This window comes from Crotalus tigris, unplaced genomic scaffold (assembly GCF_016545835.1).
Source record: "Crotalus tigris isolate CLP2741 ecotype Arizona unplaced genomic scaffold, ASM1654583v1 scf7180000017994.786943, whole genome shotgun sequence".
In the NCBI taxonomy this organism is placed as follows: Eukaryota; Metazoa; Chordata; class Lepidosauria; order Squamata; family Viperidae; genus Crotalus; species Crotalus tigris.
In genome coordinates, this window is record NW_024096761.1 from 155108 (window position 1) to 172991 (window position 17884).

At 33.1% G+C, this 17884-nt stretch overlaps 1 protein-coding gene across 5 annotated transcripts in view; it reads right to left on the reverse strand.

Moving 5' to 3' along the window:
• The window catches only part of LRBA (LPS responsive beige-like anchor protein), a 369611-nt gene that overhangs the window by 91141 nt on the left and 260586 nt on the right, over positions 1 to 17884 (reverse strand). For all 5 annotated transcript variants that reach the window (XM_039346412.1, XM_039346410.1, XM_039346414.1 and 2 more), the window contains 4 exons: positions 15366 to 15483; positions 13835 to 13937; positions 12294 to 12409; positions 11337 to 11449 (listed from right to left, as the gene is read on the reverse strand). In XM_039346412.1, coding sequence (XP_039202346.1) covers positions 11337 to 11449; positions 12294 to 12409; positions 13835 to 13937; positions 15366 to 15483 — 450 coding nt within the window. The remainder of the gene's footprint in view (positions 1 to 11336; positions 11450 to 12293; positions 12410 to 13834; positions 13938 to 15365; positions 15484 to 17884) is intronic.

Genomic DNA, 17884 nt, shown 5'->3' on the forward strand with positions numbered 1-17884 from the left:
TGTTATTGTGGAGGAATAGTTTTGTAGTGCCCCATCAGGACCACAGAAGGCAATGTATTCTGCCTCGCCAAAGTGAAGGTCTGGCAAAATTTCGGGACTATGATAGAGACCAGGTATCAGGGTGATGATACTCGTTTGAAAAGACCGGATAAAAGACCAGATTTGAAATTGTATTTTGATGCATGCTGTTTGGTTTGGTTAAAAGAGTGGGTGAACCTTCAGAATAAGAGGCTGCTTGATTTGGAAGCCCATGAATTAAAGTTTGGATGGCATGGGTATTTATGGTATGATAAAGTTAAAGTAAATGTTGATTTTAATAATCACTTTATTAGACGTGCCATATTAAGAGTTTGGAAAAAATATAAAATAAGTTTTTTTATGAAATTGTCACTATGGGTGTCCCCCCAAGAAGCTTTTTTTAGAAAAGAAATGGTGGTGAAACTGGACTGGTGGACATATGGTAAAATAGTATCTTTCAATTCTGGAGACCCCATCCTCAAGTCTAGGGAAGAATTAGAATTAGAAGACCACGCTTGTCACTGGTTTACATATCAACATATAAAGGAAAGATTTAAATTAGACAAAAAAGGCCATGGTTTTGAGTTCACTAAAAATGAATTGGAAATCCTACTATGTGGTAGTGATGATCATATAATTGCCAAGGTCTATAAAAGGTTATTAAAGTTGAACTTGGAAAATGAACATGTAAAACAGTATATGATCCAGTGGGCAAGGAATTTTGGGTATAATGTGATGTTTGAACAATGGAAGAATATGTGGATAAAAGGTTTAAAATTCACATTAAATTATAACCTAAGAGAAAATTTCTACAAAATGATGTATTGCTGATATTTAACACCAGATAAGTTATCTAGAATGTATAAAGGTATTTCAAATGAATGCTGGAAATGTAAATGTAAAGAAGGGAATTTTTATCATTTATGGTGGACATGTGATAAGGCAAAGTAGGTACAATTCATATATTAATGGAGAAAATACTTAAAGTGAACATAAAGAACATAAAGGTTAAACCAGAAACTTTCCTTCTGGGCCTAATGGAAAGAGAACTGGAAAAAAAATTGGAACTCTGATTTTATATATGGTGACAGCAGCAAGACTGCTCTATGCACAAAAGTGGAAGGATGCCTCAATTCCTACCATGGACAAATGGTTACAAAAGCTGATGGACTTAGCAGAGATGGCCAAATTGACTGTGCTGAAAAGAAGTACTTTTGTTTCTACTTGGAAACCACTTCTGGACTTTGTGCTTGAGGTGGAAAAAAATGGTATCATGATTTTGGGTTTTACCAATTAGACTGATTTGCTGATACAGAAATGACTAGTGCATACTACTATAGAAATGTAAAAAGTTGAGATTTGATTTTAATGTCTGATTTTACTGCAGCAGAGAGAGCCGGAAGTCAATGCCTTTTGTTTCTTCCCCCCTTTTTCTTACCTTTTTTGTTTTTCCTTTTTCTACTGTTGCCCCCAACTATTTGCTTTTCTATTTTCATTTATAAATGATTAAAACTTAATAAAAAGAAAAAAGAAAATACCAGATAAATATCTGCAAAACTGGGGACTAGACTTCAATAGATTTGAAATCAGTATCCCAAATATGCTTTTTAAAACCTGAGCATTTTCAAAACCTAATGAAAAATAGTTCTTGAAGAAGTATCCTAAGGAGTGAGACTTCCAATAACTTCTCTTAAACAGGCTGACATAATGTGGAAAGTACTGGAAAAAAGGATAAGTTTAGCCATAGGTTAGAATGATTTCTAACACCATGATAAGTGATAAATAACTATATACAAAAAAAAATCTCATAAAAGCTAATATATGGCTAACTAAATTTATCAATACAAAACAACTAAAAATCAAATACGCATTAAAGGTGATTTTTGTATCATCTGACAATTTTTGACTTGCTATGCAAAACTTGGCAACATGGTATGTTGTGGTAGGATTAGTGTCTGAAAATAGCTGGGAGAGGAGGCTAGTATGAATGTTTTTGTAATAAAGGTGCTGGAGGAGCTAATGCCTCTTGAACTTTGGAAGGTATTTCCACATAATCCTATGATAATGGGTTGTATATGATATCATTTGCAGATTTTGACATATCATATGTGATAATTTCAGTGGTCTTAGAATATAGCATTTAAAAATGAACTATAAATTGGTAGCAGATATACTGTAATACAATTAAGTATTATTTGATAATGCAACTTTATTTTGTTAAATTTATTTCTTCCTTCATATACTATCACATCTAAACAGGCCTTTTAAAACATATCCTGGTAGGAAATTTGATATTTTTTTTTTTAAAAATTGATGAATATTCTTTTTTACCAAGGAGTTGAAAGAGAAGTGAAAAAAAACCTTACTCAGATTTTAATTATTTTATTTATTGTCAATGAACTATTATAAAAACTACTTAATTTTTGTTCTGGCTTTTTGTTTATAAAAAAGATATTAGAGTGGATGAGTTTGCTTTTGCTTTTTTGGTGCAGCATCTACATAACACTAAAGCTTTTCAAATGGATGCTTTTAACTGCTCTTGTTTTTATTATCTCCAAATGACCACTATAGATCAATAGTTATAAAATTACATCTGCTGAATATAAAGCTAAAACCAGTTAGAATTGATTTAACTCTCTTTTGAAAAAAGAATAAAAGTATCATATGGTGAGCAAGAATCTACCATATTGATTTTTAATCTCTTTTTTTTTTAACACCAGATTTCAAGAGCCTGGCAGTAGGACAACTATCAAACCATTCCACATTTGTTTGCAGACAAATTAGAAAAAAAATCACCAAATGGGGGAAGGGCTTAGAAATAAAGGACTATAAGACTGTGCAGTGACAATGATACACTATCAGCTTACTCAGAGAAGTTACAGTGGGAATACACATTGAATTATACATTACACAAATGCACTGATTTATTGTGGTAATAACATCCACCTCATTAAAAGATTCTGCTTTGCTGCATTTGGAAGGCTACATATTGTTTTCTACTATAAATTAATGGCAGTACACAGAAGACTGTGGAATCCTTGTAACAATAGATCTGTAATGACAGTGCTCTATATCACTGCTTTCTCAGCAGCTTCATAATAAAATGGAGACAGTGTATTGGGCTAATACATTCTACTATGCTTATCCATATTTTCCTGACAACAGCTATGGGATTTTCCAAATAGTTAACTAATTGTTAGCCATTCCAAGGGAAAGCATTACATTCTAAAATCTTCTCCATGAAGATTTTCTTTTTCTTTTTGTATCATATTTTAAAATGAACAGATAAATACTGCTCTGCTTAATTGGATCTGAAATGGTATTATTTTCTATGGGTGCCAAAACTGGGAAATTCCCAGTTGTGATGCATAGGCCATAAATGAGTTTATGCAAAGCATGCTACAATTGCAGTTCACTGATCTACCCAGGAGAATGGCATTCCCTGAAAAAATAGCCAACTTAAAGTAGACCTTTGACCTATAGTACTGCAATAGATCTTACTTATTGTCGCAAAGGATGCAGCAATTACAAAGATGCAATTAGAGTTAGATGCAGCTAACAGAGCTCAAGAATTTTAAAGCCAATATTTGTCCTGGACTTTTTTAAAGTTCTGCCAAGAGAAACTACAGCTAGCTATCCAAATTACCAAAATGTTATCTTTTAACTATACATATGGCCTGGTTTTTCTTCATATCATCTAACTTTTCACTGTATGTAGGTACTGTATATATCTGATAATTATATTTGTTGAGGGTTCACTGTTTAAGGTGGGTTTCATCATCAGATTTGGAAAACAAAGTAACATAGCAAAGAAACCAAAATAAATCAAGCAGCCAAAGCAATACAGACAAGCAGAATGCATATATAACATGCCAACTTCACGATACAAAAATCATTGTTATTTGCCCCATATTTAATCTAATCACATTGCAAAAAAAATAAAGCTAGTTTGGTTTCCAAAATGAGGACTGATCCTAACACTGGTGTCCAACTGAAAAGATGTTACTCCTTATATTCACCCAGCTTAAGTGAACTTGAAGACATTATAATGTATTACTTGCTCATTAAAACATCAGGATATGCAACAACAAAGAGCATCACAAAAATGCACCTTGGTTCTTTCATTCTTCCAGAAATATCTGGTCTTCAGGACATTCCAGTAAATGCTATTATGGTTAATGATCATTGGATTACTTTGGACTATGCTGAATGATCAATGTCCAAATCATATATTTTCCATTGTATTTTCTAAAACTCAAGTCTACCACTGGACATGAACTGTGCTACATTCCCACACATCCTCTCATTTTTGAAACCCTGATGAAAATATACTGATTAGTAATTTTTAAACTATGAATCACTTTGCTTGTGATCATGGTATGCCTTTTATAGCACATAAAACTCTCCCTACCCCTTTTAAAAGATCAATTGCTACTTACTATTGCATTAATAAATACAATATATAATATCCTACACACTGTATAATTCACATTATAAGTTACACTAATTAGGCATTAGAAGCATAACTTTGTTTTTGTTTATATTGTCTTTACAAGAAGTTTCAAACTGTAAAGAAATCTTATTGCAAAAAGTTGTGACACAAAATAAATTCTTACTAGAAGCCATTCAGATAGGAAAGAGTTAAAGGAAATCCTAAATCTGATATGTCACTTAAATCTAACTTGTCAATATAGGTAACGAGCAAAGACAAACAACCACAGAAAATCAAATGCTGAAGAGCCAATCAGGCATGGAAAGATTTTCCTTTCAGGTTAGCTTTTAAAAAGATGAAGAGGCAGGTCCATTTTCTCTTTATGCACGTTACTCATGGGATGAGTAGGAGTCTCTTCCCAGTTTGATTTAAGGCCAGATAAGCTGAAAAAGCAATCCCAGGAATCTGAGATTGAAGATCCTGAAGAAAAAGCTATGGAATGGTGAAGCTAGATTTAGATTAGAATTTTAGTTTATAGTATATTTACAATCTGTTTGTATCCATTATACTTTGGTCTACCTGTTCTCCCTGTGTTTTGTGTACGTGCATATAATTGACTAATATAAAACCTGCTGATGTCATTGTCATTCCAACCCCCTCCTTTTGCCTTTTTAGTTATTTAGTTCCTTAATATGACTATGCCTAATAAATACTTGCATTCTCATTGAATCAGCACTCTCATTCTGAAAGGATTTTTACAACATTCATCCCTTGGTTAAACTACAAAGAGGAAGGAAAGCAAGGGGAGATGTCAGCACTTCACTATTCAGCCACAAAGAGGACTTCTCTGGGCAAGAGTATGGTTGCAGTATTTACTGAATAGTCTCTCCCTTGAAGTGTGGGAGGGGGTAAAAGGATTGTGGGGGAAAAGCCTAGGAACCCTGCTCAAGAGAGACAGAAATGCCAATCACATGCAGTTGTGTGTGCTTTCTTATAAAAAGAGAGAATGAGAATACATGCTTCCAAACTACATTTAACATCTGTCTTGGATAGAAACATAGAACTGAAAGGCTCATTAAAGCCATCAATTCCAGCCCCTCATTCATTACAAGAATCAAAACTAAAGCATTCTACATAAATGTCTATCTAGTATCAATCAAATACATTCAAATAAAGTGAGCAGAACACCTTTTAGGTACTAAAGAAAATGACCATACCAGACATATATAGAAGCAGCTCTCTAGTCTAGGCAAAAGTGCAGCACAATCACACTTGCAAGATTCTATTATTAGAGCCAATGTAGTTTTAGCTTTCCTCTGAAGTTGATTTCCTGGTCTCATCTAACTACTACAGCAAACAGTTCCACTGATCTGAGGTTTTATTCTAACATTTATTCTTTAATGGTATGTGGGAACAACTTTGGGAGAGAGGGCAAAGAGATGTAGCCAAGGGAATTGCACTTTCAGACTTCTAAGATTCTGTTGACGTAACTTTACAAACAGAATTACCATGTTTCCTGTCTGGTCTACCTCAAAAGGCTGATATCAACCTTGCAAAGTACATTTCTCCTCCACCTTTATAGTCCATGAACTATGGAGAATTTCTGCTGTGGTCTAAGCTACCTTTTATATGACCATTCACTTGGCTGCGTGTCTTTGCCCTGTCTCCCAAGATCATTCCCATATACCCACTACATAGAGTGAGCCCTTCTTCAATTATTGTAATTAAGGCTGGAATGATCATCATAAGTCATGTCAGTTATTAAGTGGATCAGCACATGATCGTTCCCAATTTTACAATCTTTTTTTTTTGTGGTGACCATCAAGTGAATCCATTGTTCTCAATGGGAATTTTTTTGCTGGAAATCAAAATTGCTGGTTTCTGGCAAAAAATATCATAAATCATGATCATGTGACTATAGGATGCTGCAAATGACAGTAAATGCAGGTCAGTTGCCAAATGCCCAAAATGTGATCACATCACCATGATGGAGGGAGAAGAGAGTCATCAGAAGTAGCCTGAGGGAGGTTGGTTGTAATTTCAAATGGTTGTTAAGTGACTGGTCTATAAATTGAGGACTACCTGTAATCAGTATCTACCATCCCATAACTTTATCCATTATCCATTTCCTGTAATATGGAACAACAGAGAATAGGATTTGACTTTCCTCTATACATGTATCTGAAGAAGGCTTTTATACCTTCTCTCTTTTGTTTTCTAGGGCAATATGTACCCAATCTTTTCAACATATTTTCACAGAACTTAGCTCTTTATGTACCGTAATTCCCAGAAGAGGTTACCATTTAATCTAATATTTCCCAAACCTGCAAAAATTACATAATTGGATAAAAGTGATTTTTCAAACCTGTTACCAAATGACAACAGGGACACTTAAAAATAAGGACTTTCTAACAAATGGTAAAAATGACTCTGAGAACCGTTTGTGGGAGGAGTGAAAAAAAATCTCTGTGGAACACTGGCTTAACCAAGTAACTAGATAGAACAATTATTTTGCATGGAAATTACATTGTGTGGCTTTTTTTGCACACACCATTCCTTCTCCAAATATCATGCCCATTCTTGCAAGAACATCAGAAGGCTTGGAGAACAGTGCAAGCGGCCTCAGAAAGAATAGTTGGCACAGCCATTTATGGTTGATGCATAGCTACTTGCAAACAGTAGGATCAGGCTGAGTGCATCCTGTCAGCAGTGGAAGAAAAATGGGAAAGCCAACTGGGCTTTTCCTTGTCATTTTATAGCATAGCTTTTAGCACACAATGTAAGCCTCAGAATCTGGTGCTGGAAGAAAAATAGGGAAAGCCACATGGCATTGTTACAGAATAGCTTTTAGCACACAATATAAGCCTCAGAATCTGGTACTCTACAAAAATTATAACAAACCTCATAATTCCTAGATAATATTGGGAACATAAAATCTTTGAGATTATATCCAGAGCAGAGTTCCCCCACCTTTCATGGTTGGTGGCCTGGAGCGGGGGAAGGAGGGAAAAGAAGGATTTTGTGTGTGGGAGGCTTGCAAATGCATGTGCACAAGCACAAAAATGTGGGTAGGGCCGTGAGCGCTTGCATATGGTGCTGTGAGTGCCCACGACACTCATGACATGAGTGGGGCTGCAAACAGTGGCGATGCTCATGCGAGTGGGGCCACAAATGTCTGCAATGCTTGTGGCAATGCTTGTGTGAGGGAGGCTGTGCATGCGCATACGCACACACCAGCCAGCCCAGTGGCCAATAGGCCATGTCCCGGCAGTTGGCCGCAGACCACAAGTTGGGGACCTCTGATCCAGACGGCACTGAGTTTGCAATCATACAGAAATCTTGTCATGAAAGGAAGAATTTTCTGAAATTACCAATTTGTTTAGACTGATATGATGCTAAATACCACAGATAGAGGAAACGATCTTACATGGGATATGTATTCTAATAACTAGAATACTTTCTAGTATATACACCTATGCAACTTTTAAATATTTTTATGAGATGCAATAATGACAGCTACAGTGTATAAAAATTATTATAATGTACATTTAGATTGAGAATAAAAGTAAGTGAGAAAAAGATTGTAACAATCTTCTAATGAAGCCATAAAAAGTTGAAGTGAAAAACTTAATGGAATAGATTACACGTACAAGATTCCTTTCAATATATCACAATGTAATGAGGATGAAATGAGGAAGGAAAATGATTGGATTGAAAAGGAGACAGGATGTGAACAAGACAATGAGAAGCAATGTATATTTCATAAATAAAATATGTACTGTTCATAAATAAAATATGGCACACTTATTCGTTTAAAAGAAACACTCAAACCAAAGGAGAAAAAGCCACTGGAAGTACTCTTCCAGAGTTTGTAAGATACAATAATCAGGCACAGAATAATTTTAAGCAACAAGAATTTCAATTGTTTTGATTCGGTTTTGTTGCTTAAAACAAGATTTCAAAGTTAAATCAGAATAAAGGAGGGATTGTATTTCTAAGTCAACTAAATCACACTCTTGGCCAATAACTATCCTAACAAAGATATTATTATGGAAAAGGTTTCAAAATGATAGCGACAATGCTATGATTTTAAGAACTAAAAATCCAGTTGGAAAATTTCACCAAAATGTTTGGTGATTATTAACCAAGAAATTGTTTGCAGAACTGTAGGTTCTTTAACTTTGTTGCCATGGAAGCTGCTTCTGAAATTTATCCAAAGTGCTAGAAGCAACTCTGTGGCATGTAGAGATGCTATTTTTTATTTTTTAAAAAATGAAAATATGAACTTCATAGGATTAACTCATGCTACAATTTAAATTCAGCCATATTTACAGATTCTAGACATTAAATTTTACATACCCAAACATATTTTTTTAAATTGTGCAATTGTTCATAATTTAAGAATAGCAACTATCTTTATAAACTATGTTCTGTTATAGTGTTCTGTTATGTCTATTTGTCAATATCAAGTCTGCTACGTTTAGTAAATAAGTTTTAGATATATGCTAAATTTCATTTAAAACTTAGTCATATTCAGCAGAATGTTTTAAAAAAAACCAACAAGAATATTTATGGATGGTTATATTAATTAATAAAATGTTCTATGCTGAACTTTCCTTCAGCTAGGGACCTTATACTTGGGTTGGACATTAGCTCACAAGTCCCAATACAAACGGATAAACAGAGGAAGAAACGGTAGAGTGGCTCTGCAAAAAGTGAGCAAATAATGAAGAGACGGTGAGTAGACCAAAAGAGTGACCTGGGTCATTGTTTAGTATTGGATTTACAAAATAGGTTTCTTAAATCTTATGAGAAGGGTTAAAAAAGAAATGAAAAGAAATCAAGATCTATGACATTATTTGAATGGACTATAGATGAAGATTGTTAGAAGTAAAAGTAAAGAATATAAAGTTGGTTTATTTGATCAAAATTAAAATATATTGTTATTTCTGGCAACCCTTAATTGATTTTGCTGATACCAGGATTGAAATGATGATGCTTTATAGATTTGTTTGTAGATCAGATATGGAATATGGAATGATCATTGGTTGTAAATTAAGACGCGGTGAAAAGTTACTAATTTTTTTTATACTTGTCTTAAGTTTAGATGCAAATTGAAAAAATGCTCACTTCCATGTGCAAGTATAGCCTGGATGACGGTAGCAATAATAAACAAAAATGTAGGCATTGCTAACATATTACAGTACCAACTACTAAAATATAGTAAATGTCATTTGCCTTCTGGGATAGATATTCTTTAGTCCATGAAGCTTACCTTGCCCTTAAAAACAGAACATGGCCATATTGTTAACAATTCTACATGGAGAGGGAAATATTAAATTGAAAATATACAAACAAGACAGTTCAATTAAAGCAGATACTTATTTCTTTTTAATAAATTAAACATACAAATTATGTAAGACTAGACTAGACAGCATTATGAACTTTATTGGTTTGTTTATTGATTTGTTTATTCACAATAACCTTTATCACACACTATAGAGACTCCAGGCACAAACAAGGATTAAAACCAAAATTAAAACATTATATAAATAACATGCAATACCAGCAAAATAAATATGTGGGCAAACTCTAAAAACATTTCAGTTCGAGTTATAGGATGAGAATGAAAGGTCACTTCTCAGACCAAAAGCTTAGTTATCAGGTCAACTTTTTTCTATTGTTTTGTATCAGACAGGTAACCTTTAACCACCCAGAGTCTCTCAACAGTAAGATAGACAGCATATAAAATTAATAAATAAATAAAAATAAAACTTATAAAAATTAGTTTGGAAACAATTAGTTTGGCTTCAGTACAGCAGCATGCCTAGAACAAAACAAGAGCTGCTAATCAGACCAAAGACCTAACCAGTCATCTTCCAAATTGGCCAACCTGATTCTAGCACAAGGGTCTCTTCCCACTCTTTATTTTGCAACAAAATAATACTAATTTATAATACTAATATAGCCATCATGCTGAACAGTTATTGAAAGCTTAATTCTCAATTTGTTTCCTTCAAGTTTATAGCATTCATGTTCACAGACATCATTATTTCTTGTAGAAGTGAATTCTATAACTTTAACTGTGGAATCCTCGAAGCTCTCTTGTCTGCCAGTTTGGTGGAGGCACGGTTTTCCCTTGGTGATTCCTACATTAGTGTTTTCTGCTTGATTATCTGCCTGATGTTAATCTATGCTTATTTGAGCATTGGCTGTTGGAGAGGATGTATGTTCTGGGGTTTTTTTTTTTTGTTTTGTTTCCTTAACTTTTTTATTGTCTATTGTCTTTGAGGGTGATAGGCAATTTAAAAATGTGATAAATAAATAAAGTTACTATATATAATAGCAATAACACTTAGACATATACCACTTCACTCTCTAAATGGCTTACAAACGGAGTCAGCATATTGCCCCTGACAATCTGGGTCCTCATTTTACCGACCTTGGAAGGATGGAAGGCTGAATCAACCTTGAGCCAGACAGGATCAAACTCCTGGCACTGAGCAGTGTTAGCCAACAATAAGTGCATTCTAATCACTGTGCCATCATGTCTCAAGATATAAACAAGGAACTAAGGGTTAAGTATGATAATAATTGTTGTATAAATTGTTAAACTTGTTTAGCTTATGATTAATATATTTGTTAACTTAATTAGATTATGTTTAATATGTTTGATATACCCTGTATTTGGTTCTGGGAAGTGGGGGGGTGGGGGGTAGGGGGGGTTATTGGGTTTATTATGTAATTATTAATAAAACTTTTTAATAAATAAAAAAAGATATAAACAAGGAGCAAGCCCCATAGTTGAGTAATGAAACATCTGCAAACAAATAATCATGTTCAGAGGGTGTCAAGGATTTTACTCAGTTTAAAAAAATTAAAGTACCTTTGACAAATCTCGGAAATTACTTGGAAGTGTAAGGTCCAACTCTTCTGATTCATAGTTAGTGATCACCCAAGGAAATACTGGATACTGGTTTAAATCATTGTATGTACGCCCTGGTGAGAAAGAGCAATGATGCTTTTTTTTTTTTTTGAAGACACAAAGTTAAAGAAAGCTTTACTAAACCTTATTGGAATAAATCCAACTTTAAGAAATAAAATGTAGACACTTTCCATCTCTCTTTAAAAAATTCCATATTTTCAAGACTGAAATAATGAATTCTTATGAAAGACAATTTAAACTAAGGAATTAATATGAAGCGACAAGGTTGTACTGCAGAAGCCGTGTGGTGAATGTAACCTTTTCTATGTTGCTTAGTAAATTGACCAATGATACAGGAAGTCATCTTATTAAAAATATTGTTAACTAATGAAAAATTGCAAATTAAATGAATATAATACTGAAAATAATATTGAATTAATAATAATCAGTGTAGACTTCTTGGTATATCAAGAAATAAATATGGCATGCACTATAACTAAAAATAAAGACACAGGGTATCCCTGCATCACCTACTGATATTTTCACCTGGTAAGAACAATATTATTTAATCGGGAATATGCCAGATGTTTTTAAAGCTTTTTCATCAACTTATATATTGATGGGCTGCCATGTTATCATTTATATTTAACACTGAGTTTGGATTCAACTGATTGATTTCTGTATTTTTATATTATTGCAAACCACCTGGAGTTTTATGAGCTGGGAGGCAGATAAATGTTGAAAAATAAATGATTAAATAATGTACAGGGATTCTTTATAAATGTTAAGAACTACCAGTAACAAGCAAGAGCAAGAGCATTTATTTAAAAAGAGAGAGACTGAAATTCTTTTAATTAATTTTCAGAAAATACTATGCCAAATTTGTTCAAATTGTCTTTAAGGGATTTCCATTATTACCTGCAATGGTATTAAGAAACATAAGATATTCAAAGTTTGAAATCTCTCTATGTTGCCATCGCTGAGTCATATTTGAAGCTTTAAAGATTTGACGTGGAGTGGCCATAGAAATACGTCTGAAATATAAAAGTTTTATGACATGTCAGCTTAAGTCCCTAAGCAATCTGAAACAAAAATATACCACTGAGTTAATTGGGAGAGTTGTGTTGCGCACACTTAGAATGAAAGAATATCAACTTGCAGTCACTTGTAACAGGCCTTCTCTAGATTTGTGCCTCTACTCCAAAAGTCTCTGAGGAGAAGGTTCATAAAGCTTTTACTATCTCAGCTTCTGAGAAGCCAACAAATCTTTGTTTACTCAGGTCCTTTCCTTATGAGCCTTGGATAATAATATGTTTTTCTCTTTCATTTTCCTGTCACCTTTTTATTATATATCACATTTATATTGTTTTTATTCATTCGTCTATATTGCATATTTTACAAATAAATTGTTTTGAGGTGCTTTAATATAGCAATTAGTCCAAAATATATTTAACTATCATCATAATATAATATCTATTTATGATACTTATCATACATTTAAAGTGCTTAACTACTGCTCTTCAGTAAGAGTTCCAATAATAATTAAATGGATGTTAACACTCAACTCTTGGAATCCTAAGATTTCACTGCCAGATTAACTATTTCTATAGGATTTTCTGTCTTATACAAAGCTATCTTCAGAATAAACATAGCATAAACACAGAACTCAGAAAACATGTTTGCTAGAAGATTATATGCATGCATAGTCTGGTTTACATTAATATTTCTTCACTAATGTCACCTAATAGTCTGTTTATATGAACAAAGCGTTCACTGTAATGATTAAATGATTCCAAAATACTGTGTTCAACTAATTTGCCATTTTATATTAAGAAATGATAGAATTTTAAAAGTGGAAGAGAATATTTGTGAGTATAATACCCTGCCCTGTGCAAGAATCCAATTTGAAGCATAATAAAAGTGTAAATGCCTGGTCCTCTGCTTCTTCTCCTATCAATCCAGAGAGAACACATGCATGTATTATGTTGAAATAATATGTATATTTTGGGGGTTTGCTTTCTTCTGGTGATCAGATATACATTAATTGTATTATAGATTCTTTATTTTAATATTATTATTCATTCTGTTAATTATGTACATCATTATAACTTGTATTAGCAAACACCAATTATCATTTCTTTTTCTAGAATCTAGTAGACTTCAAGATTGGTCACAGATTACATAAAACTATTATTTGTTTAACCGGTTTACTGAATAAACAATAGCTAACTGGATTCACACCAAGAAGTCAAAAACAAATAAAATACATCATGGCTTAGTATGCCGAAGTATAAGGCACAGTCTGCTGTTACCAAATAAAATAAATTTAAAAAGAGACTGCTTTCTTTTCCTAGATTTTGAACCTTTTTTCCTGACTTTGGCTATTTGCTTTCTTCATTTCAACTCTATATTGCAATATTGTCAGCTGAAATTGTTCTCAAGAGTTAGTGTTAATATACCTGGTTTGAGGCAAACCGAAACTAGTTCCAATTCCAACACGAGGTAAACAATTGATTACTTTTTTTACAGTTGCAGGATCCGGAAAGTTGAACATGACAGCAACTATGTACAAGACACATTTAGATATTATTCATTGTTATTTACACAATGGTTCTTGGAATAATAAATCATATAATACAATAGTGAAAATGCAATGCATATTTTTAAGACATTATCCCAACACAGTGTTACAATGTTAACAACATAGTGCTCACTTTCCATAAAATGAATTGTCTTGTTATCATTTGGACAAAAGAATTTATCAAGCACTGTTAGCTTTATCATTAAGTTATGAAAGCTGGCATATAAAAAAATTATTAAAGAACCCAGGTTTTGTAAACTAAGTTCCAAATTAAATTTGTTGATTTTTCTGAAGTACTTATAACTGAATATACAACATAAAATAACAAAACCATTTTGGAGGTAAATAACAAAAAATCTTATTTAATATGCCTTTATAAGAAGCACTTGAAGTCAACAGCTAAAATGAAAAAGGTTCCAAGAGGCATACAAGCAATTTAAATCTGAGACAGGACAAGTTACCAAAATGGGCAATCACTAATGTCCACTTTTTAATTTCTTTTGATACTGTTGATGTTCTAGAACATGCTACATTTCTATATTTCAGATGCATTTTCTGTGGAGAGATTGCTTTTTCTCCTTCCCATATCTTTAGTCTCATAATGCATTTATGTTGTCCATCACTTTGTCATTTATTACTTTGAACTTTCTCAGATTATAATGCAAAAAGCCTTGCTATTCTTACTATATTGTGCTGAAGGTTGTAGTAGTAACAACTGTTCCCTGTGACTATGCCTTAACTGAGAATTTCCACAAACCAACGATGTCTGAGAATTTTGATTGTTGGACCTGTATGATAAATGAATTAGTGCTCCTTCCTATCTTAGCATTGTTGGCATTCATTGGTGGGAAACATCTTGTACATTAATATTTCCATATGTAGATTATCATTAAAGTTCAGGACCCAGCCAGGCCCTTCTTGATCTTTCAGGGACTTTTAGTATCATTAAACAAGGTAGCCTTCTGGACAACTTTGGGGGCGAGAAATAAGAGAAGTATTGTGGTGGTTCTCTCCCTTTCTCCAGGTCCAGTTCTTGATAGGAGGGAAAAAATCTAATCCTTTACTTTGAGAGATCCCTCATGTCTTTACACTGTCTCTGCTTCTGTTTAACATCTACGTAAGCTTGCTGGATAAGGTCATTCATTAACACAATGTTAAATATCATAGGTATCCTGATAATACATCCCTACCCCTGCCCGAGCTAGATGCTATGGGTGTCAGGGCTCCTGGATCTGGAGATTTTCTGTTTTGTTTTTTTTATTTCTGGATGGGCTTGCATTCTTTTTGTGTGTGAAAGTCATAGAAATTTCAACATTTCTGACTGGTATTTATTAGGAAATTGTAATCTTACATGGTAAGGGAGTGAATACATACTTCAAACTCGTAAAAGATCTCATTTCCAGAATTACCTCTGTTAGCCATAAAGATTTCCAATGCTGTATTCTGCAATAGATAGCGTCGAGAAAATACTGATCGAATCTCTGAAAACAGCCATTTCCCATGCAGTCCATCCGTATATGCAAGTATCTGATAAAAAACAAATATAAGATATATTTTTAAAATAAGCAATTGCTTCATTAATTTATGAAAAGGTGTACAGTAAATACATACCCTGCCTGTTATCTTTAGTTATTTTATACTCAAAATTAAGAGGAGAAGCATGATCAATTCAAATGAATCAGTACCACTACTCAAGGATGTGGAACAGTTTCTTTCTTTGCAATAATTTTATTAAAATTTACAGTTTAAAAGATACAAAATTAATACAAACTAAGAAAAATATAAAAAGTGCAGAGCAAAAACCCCCGATAACCAATATAATAAATAAAAAGATAAAATATAATTTATCCTTTCATCAAGCATGAACAAACAATTTTAATAACTTATCACCTTCTCTGATATTACAATAAAGGATTTCTTCTTCATATATCATCTTCTTTCCATATCTCTACTCTTATTTATAAATTAATTCTTAAAGTTTGATCCTACAGTCCTAATCAGCAAACGTCCATAAAAAGTTATTACTAACATCATACAGTATATATTTTAACCTTGAACAAATAAGCCAACTGGTTTCAGATAAACCAAACTTCACAAGTACTAATACAAAGATTTTTTTAAACTTTTCATCTTCTTTGATATTACAACAAAGGATATCTTCTTCCCATATCTCTTATCTCTAAAAAATTCTGAAAATCTCATCATTCAGTCCTAATCAGCAAAAGTCATGAAGAGTTACCAGAAACAACATATATATTTTAACTAAATAAACCATATTCCTTTCCTTTGTGTTTAATGATCTTGATCTTTAATTCCTTTAAATAGTATCCCAGAACTTTCTCTCCTTCAAAACAGAACAGTGATTTGGATAACTTTCTTATTTTGAACTTACAAAAGAGATGTATTAATCTGTTTTTTAAGTCTAAAAGAAAAAAGTTATCCAAATGACTGTTCTGGTTTGTTATTTGTATACTTCTTTTAATTAATTAAGACATCAGCCAGAATTAAAAATTATAATTAAAAGAGAAGAGATCCTCTAATAATCTTTTCCCTATCATTTTTGTAAGCTTTACTTTTTAAATCCACATTCAAATCAATCTTAGTATTAATCTTATCCAGTAAAAACTGTTCCTCTTTTACGACCACTCTTAAATGCAGTTTTATGATTGGACAGTTTTAAAAGTAGTTTTTAAATGGAGATTTCCTTGAATTCTTCCAAAGTTACAGTATCTTGCTCCGTTCTCTATTAATGGGTCTCTTCTCTTTTAGTTATAATCTTTAGTTCTTTTCTATTCCCTTTAGTGTCTAACTTTCAAAGTCCCATCTTATGTTTTTTTCCCAATAAACAGTTTGTCTAGTGGTTAAGGCACCAGGCTAGAAAGTGGGAGACTGTGAGTTCTAATCTCATTTTAGGCATGAAAGCTGCCTGGCCAACTTTGGCCAGTCACTATCTCTCAACCCAACTCATCTCACAGGGTTGGTGTTCTGGAGAAAATAAGAGAGAAGATTATTAGTTATGTTCACCACTTTCAGTTTGTTCTGGATTGTTGTACCCTGACTAGAGCATGTAGAGTTGTATGTTAGAATGTTTGGCATTTATTGAATTAAGTGCTGTCTTCTTAAGAGGTGGCTTATGGGTAATGTAGTTTAGCTAGTCAGCTATCCCATGTTAATAGGGGGAAAGGAGGAGCCATTAAAGTTCATGACAGGATATCCTGGCCATGTGCCAGTTTGGAATGCCTTTGTCTTTGTGCAAACCAACCATGCAGTACGCTTGGATATTGAATGTAATCAGGCACAAGTGAATATGGAGAAGCTATTGATTTTACCGACTTAATGGACAGATATTCACTAACTAGACGCATCTTCAGGAATGTAAGTTTCTGTTAAGGATTCCCTGATTAAATATTTGTTTAAATCCATTTTGTTGCATTATCTGTCTGGATCTGGATTGGAAGGCAACTCAGTTCAGGATCCGGAATACAGTTGTTTATAAAAATAATAAAGACAGGATAAAAAATAAAATTTTCCTAAGGGAAGATTTCTTATACTTAATTTCAAATCTTATTTCATCCATCCCCTTAGTCTGTTTATAGCTTTCTAAAACCAATGTTCTAATCACTCTTTTTCTATTTATTCCTAAATTTAAAAAAATTGTAAGTTCTTAAATTTGCATAAAAATTCTTTCACCAAGCATTGCAGGAGAGTTACCTAGTGTAATGAAACTTTCCATTCTGAAGATTTCTAATATCCAAAAAGCTGTTAATAAGCTATTTACAGAAGTGATTAAGAGAGGAAGTATATGAACCAAGTGTCTTTTTGAAAATGTGGTTTGAGCAAAGTTGGAAATCCTTCAGCTCCCAAAGTTCTTATGGTCTTCTTGCACGAAGCTATTGTCCCTTCCTTTTCCAGAGAGAAATTCCAAAAA